The sequence below is a fragment of the Symphalangus syndactylus genome, chromosome 1 (genome assembly GCF_028878055.3).
Source record: "Symphalangus syndactylus isolate Jambi chromosome 1, NHGRI_mSymSyn1-v2.1_pri, whole genome shotgun sequence".
In the NCBI taxonomy this organism is placed as follows: Eukaryota; Metazoa; Chordata; class Mammalia; order Primates; family Hylobatidae; genus Symphalangus; species Symphalangus syndactylus.
The window spans coordinates 149,152,324-149,155,318 of NC_072423.2; the positions used below are offsets into that span (position 1 = coordinate 149,152,324).

General features: G+C 44.1%; 1 protein-coding gene across 1 annotated transcript; it reads right to left on the reverse strand.

Annotated features, from left to right (window-relative positions):
• Positions 1–246: 246 nt before the first annotated feature.
• DEFB135 (defensin beta 135) lies at positions 247–2,581 on the reverse strand. Its single transcript, XM_055288248.1, has 2 exons — positions 2,454–2,581; positions 247–416 (listed from the first exon to the last, which is right to left on the reverse strand). The coding sequence occupies exons 1-2, from the start codon at positions 2,515–2,517 to the stop codon at positions 247–249; spliced, it is 234 nt and encodes a 77-aa protein (XP_055144223.1). The 5' UTR covers positions 2,518–2,581.
• Positions 2,582–2,995: the final 414 nt, after the last annotated feature.

A 2,995-nucleotide genomic window follows, 5' to 3' on the forward strand; every position in this document is an offset into this window, starting at 1 on the left:
CTGCAAGCTCCGCCTCCCAGGTTCACGCCATTCGCCTGCCTCAGCCTCTCCGAGTAGCGATAAATTAATAAAAAGAAAAATACTGAATACAAGGAATTAGAGTATTTCTGTAAGAGAGACAACAAAGAGAAATACAGCAGACACAGGAACACTGACAGGCTAAAGCCATTGTTTTAATCGAATGGTGCAACTGAGAGGGATCTAGGTTCCCAAAGGAAATAAGCAACAGCTTTCAGGTACTCACAACTATTTCCCAGTCAGTATAGGTAAATGTTTGGGGTTTACACAGCACAAACGTGTAGTATCACACAAAATATGATATTGTTCGTTTTTTAAACATTTTGGCCGGCAAGTACCATGCAGTCGCCAACATGAAGCAAAGATTTTTTGTATGTAGGCATTGGGTCCACTTCTACCTGCCAAGAGAAACAAAGGTTAATGCACAGTTAGTGTCCTGAAGTGCCATGTTGTCATGGATAAAATTAGACCTCAGACGATACTTTTCACTTTTTAATAATGAATTAGACACGATCAAAGATACTCAAGACATTTTATAGCTGGACGCCCCTTTTCAGTTGCTCTTACCTTGTTTTCCAGGGGCCCTATTATAAGCCATTATATGAATCCACAATTCGTTACATGAATTACTGATCAACTATGTGGAGTTAACAGGACCCAGCACATTCAGCTTGAGACTATTTGCTTTAGAAAGTATATTCAGACATCGAAGTCATCCCAGGAGTCTGCAGAGGTCCCATACCAGGAGGCATGCAGGGTCTGGAGTAGCTACCTGAGGCAGTTTGTGATTATCAAAGTGTCAGCATAAAGAAAGAAAGATCACTGAACTGGAATTTTAGAAGCCTACAATTCTACCCCTGTATTCCCCAATAACATTCTGCATGACTTTTTGTCAAGTGCTTAATCACAAGGTACTTAAGAAGTACCCATTCTCCCATGGGTACTTTGCACCCATGGGAGAATGAGTGTGAAATGATTTGAAATACCTGAGACAAATACGGAACTTTATTGCTAGTAATTTTTCTACACCTTAAGAACTGGGAGCCTCTGGAAACCAGAGGGTGGAGGAGGGGTAATAGGAAGGCAGTTTAAGAGGGTAAGGGCGGCTCTGAGTTGCCCCTACTGAATCATCTGCTCTTGCATGCTAAGTCTTATCAGTTTCTCCACCCAGGTGCCCCCAGGAGTCCATGGATTGAACCTTTGTGGTGTGAAAATAATCAATATGGTATGGCCAAGGGCCATTAGCAGGCAAACTTGCCCACCGTGTGCTCACTAGGCCTCAGGGACCTTTCTGGGGACAAAGGAGTCCAGCAGAGACACATTGCAAAGTGTCCAGAGGTCCCACCATGCAGGACGTCAGCCATCATCTCAGCATGGTCCTCATTCGTATCTGTCTTCATTTTCTTTTTCTTTTTTTTTTTTTTTTTTTGAGATGGAGTTTCAGTCTTGTTGCCCAGGCTGGAGTGCAATGGCACCATCTCAGCTCACTGCAACCTCCGCCTCCCGGGTTCAAGTGATCCTCTTGTCTCAGCTTCCCAAGTAGCTGGGACAGGCATGCGCCACCATGCCTGGCTAATTTCGTATTTTTAGTAGAGACAGGGTTTCACCATGTTGGCTAGACTGGTCTCGAACTCCTGACGTCAGGAGATCCACTCAACTCAGCCTCCCAAAGTGCTTGGATTGCAGACGTGAGCCACCGCACCGAGCCTCATATCTGTCTCTTAAACACTTCACACTTGGTCCTTGGGTGATACACTTTACATATGAAGGTTTGAAGCAAAGCGTAGGGGCTCTCTGCTGACCCCAGAAAACCACAAGCAAAACAGTTTTGAGAACCTCCACTTTAGTGACTGAAGTAGACTCTTCTCATTATCACCAAGTTCCTGGCTTCTGTCCAGAGAATGTAAATTCTGACCTCTCAAACTGATGTTTCATAGGACCTTATCATCCTATAAGTTAGTGTAATACATCTTAACCAGCTGTGTCTGTGGATTCTGCTCAGCATAAAATTTCCCTTGGCTTCTAAATGAGTGAAAAATAACATGGGTGGCTGACTGTGGAAAGCAAGTTCTAAGAGTCCTCAAAGAACAATCTCCTTCTCATCCCCAAGTCCTCCCTGTTCTTTGAAAGTCTCATCTTTTTGCCCTGCCCTACTTCTACCAGTACCAACAGTCCAGCCTTCCCCTCAAACTTTACCAACTCCCCAAACCAAAATCCATAACCAGTTTCTTTTCCGAAGAAAGCCACCTCCTGTTCTATGTCCTTTGCATCTTTTCTCTATTCTCTGGACCAGCCCAGCATGTCCATCTCTGCTCACCTTCCTCCCTGTTGCAGCTTCCTTTGTCCAAGTCCTGCCTTTTTCTCGCTCTTGTAGAACCTCACACCTTTTTTCCCTTTACTATTCCTAATTCTATAAAGAGGGGACTGCATTTTACCTAGTGGAACATAGAAGAGTAAGTCGAGGACCACAAGGGCCAAGAGGACACTCCTTGTGGCCATATCAATCAGCAAAGAAGCAGCTGCGATGCACGGGAGAGTCACTCTCTATGCAGCTTTGAAGAGATGGGGAGCTGCATGGCTAGTGAACCTTTTGGAACAAGAACATCTGCCTGCTCTACTGAGCAATCCAATCAGCAAAATGTCTGTTTGAACATGACATCCCTTCATTAAAGCACACTTCCTGGGTGCCACATGCATGCTAGCAACTGCATGAACACTCTGTAGGCAGCCCTATTCTAGGCCCTGGTAGGGTGCTGTGTAGGTGTCTGTGTATCTTCATTGTACATCCACTTAACAAACGCCTACAGTGTGCAGAGAACCATAAGGCTGCCTTATATAGTTGACAAAGAGTTTTTTTTTTTTTCAACCTTACACACACATGAAATCCAGGTAGGCATGATTCTCTCCATTTTAAAAACGAAAATAAAGATTCTTAGGTAGAAGAAATGACTTTCCCAAGCTCACATAGATCCTAAAT

Coding starts and splice junctions, on each gene's coding strand:
- DEFB135 (XM_055288248.1), bottom strand. CDS start 2,517: ATGGCCACAAGGAGTGTCCTCTTGGCCCTTGTGGTCCTCGACTTACTC. Junction 417..2,453: donor ACTCTTCTATGTTCCACTAG/GTAAAATGCAGT, acceptor TTCTCTTGGCAG/GTAGAAGTGGACCCAATGCC.